Source organism: Cystoisospora suis, assembly GCF_002600585.1.
Source record: "Cystoisospora suis strain Wien I chromosome Unknown contig_3708, whole genome shotgun sequence".
NCBI lineage: Eukaryota > Apicomplexa > Conoidasida > Eucoccidiorida > Sarcocystidae > Cystoisospora > Cystoisospora suis.
The window spans coordinates 1-320 of record NW_027156503.1 but is presented as its reverse complement, the minus strand read 5'-3'; the positions used below and the strand labels follow the sequence as shown (position 1 = coordinate 320).

At 49.7% G+C, this 320-nt stretch overlaps 2 protein-coding genes across 2 annotated transcripts; one reads left to right on the top strand and one right to left on the bottom strand.

Moving 5' to 3' along the window:
• Positions 1–5: 5 nt before the first annotated feature.
• CSUI_007139 (reverse integrase domain protein) lies at positions 6–314 on the bottom strand (the record flags this gene model as incomplete). Its single annotated transcript, XM_068067289.1, has 1 exon — positions 6–314. A coding segment is annotated over one exon (306 nt), but the record flags the coding sequence as incomplete, so codon positions are not given.
• On the top strand, positions 44–271 carry CSUI_007140 (uncharacterized protein; the record flags this gene model as incomplete). The annotated part of the gene is made up of 1 exon (XM_068067290.1): positions 44–271. A coding segment is annotated over one exon (153 nt), but the record flags the coding sequence as incomplete, so codon positions are not given.
• Positions 315–320: the final 6 nt, after the last annotated feature.

Below are 320 nucleotides of genomic sequence, written 5' to 3'. Positions count from 1 at the left end.
CAAAGTCAGTGCTACGCGGGTATGCCTCCTGCAGGATCTTCTTATACTCTGTGAGTGACGGAATTGTGGGCTTCTCTGCTTCTACATTGGCTTCGGTCTGGTCTGCTTCAACTTCAGTCTCCGAATCTGCCGTGTTGCCTGCCTCCTCCTGTTCTCGCTGCGCCCGTGCTGCTGACCTAGTTATCACATTTACATAATCCTGTCTCCTAGAAAGGCCATCTGCAACGACATTCGCTGATCCGGGCTTATACTTAATCTCCAGATTAAACTCAGCTAATTTATCTAGCCATTTGCCCAGCCGCGGTGTCACTTTCTTCTGA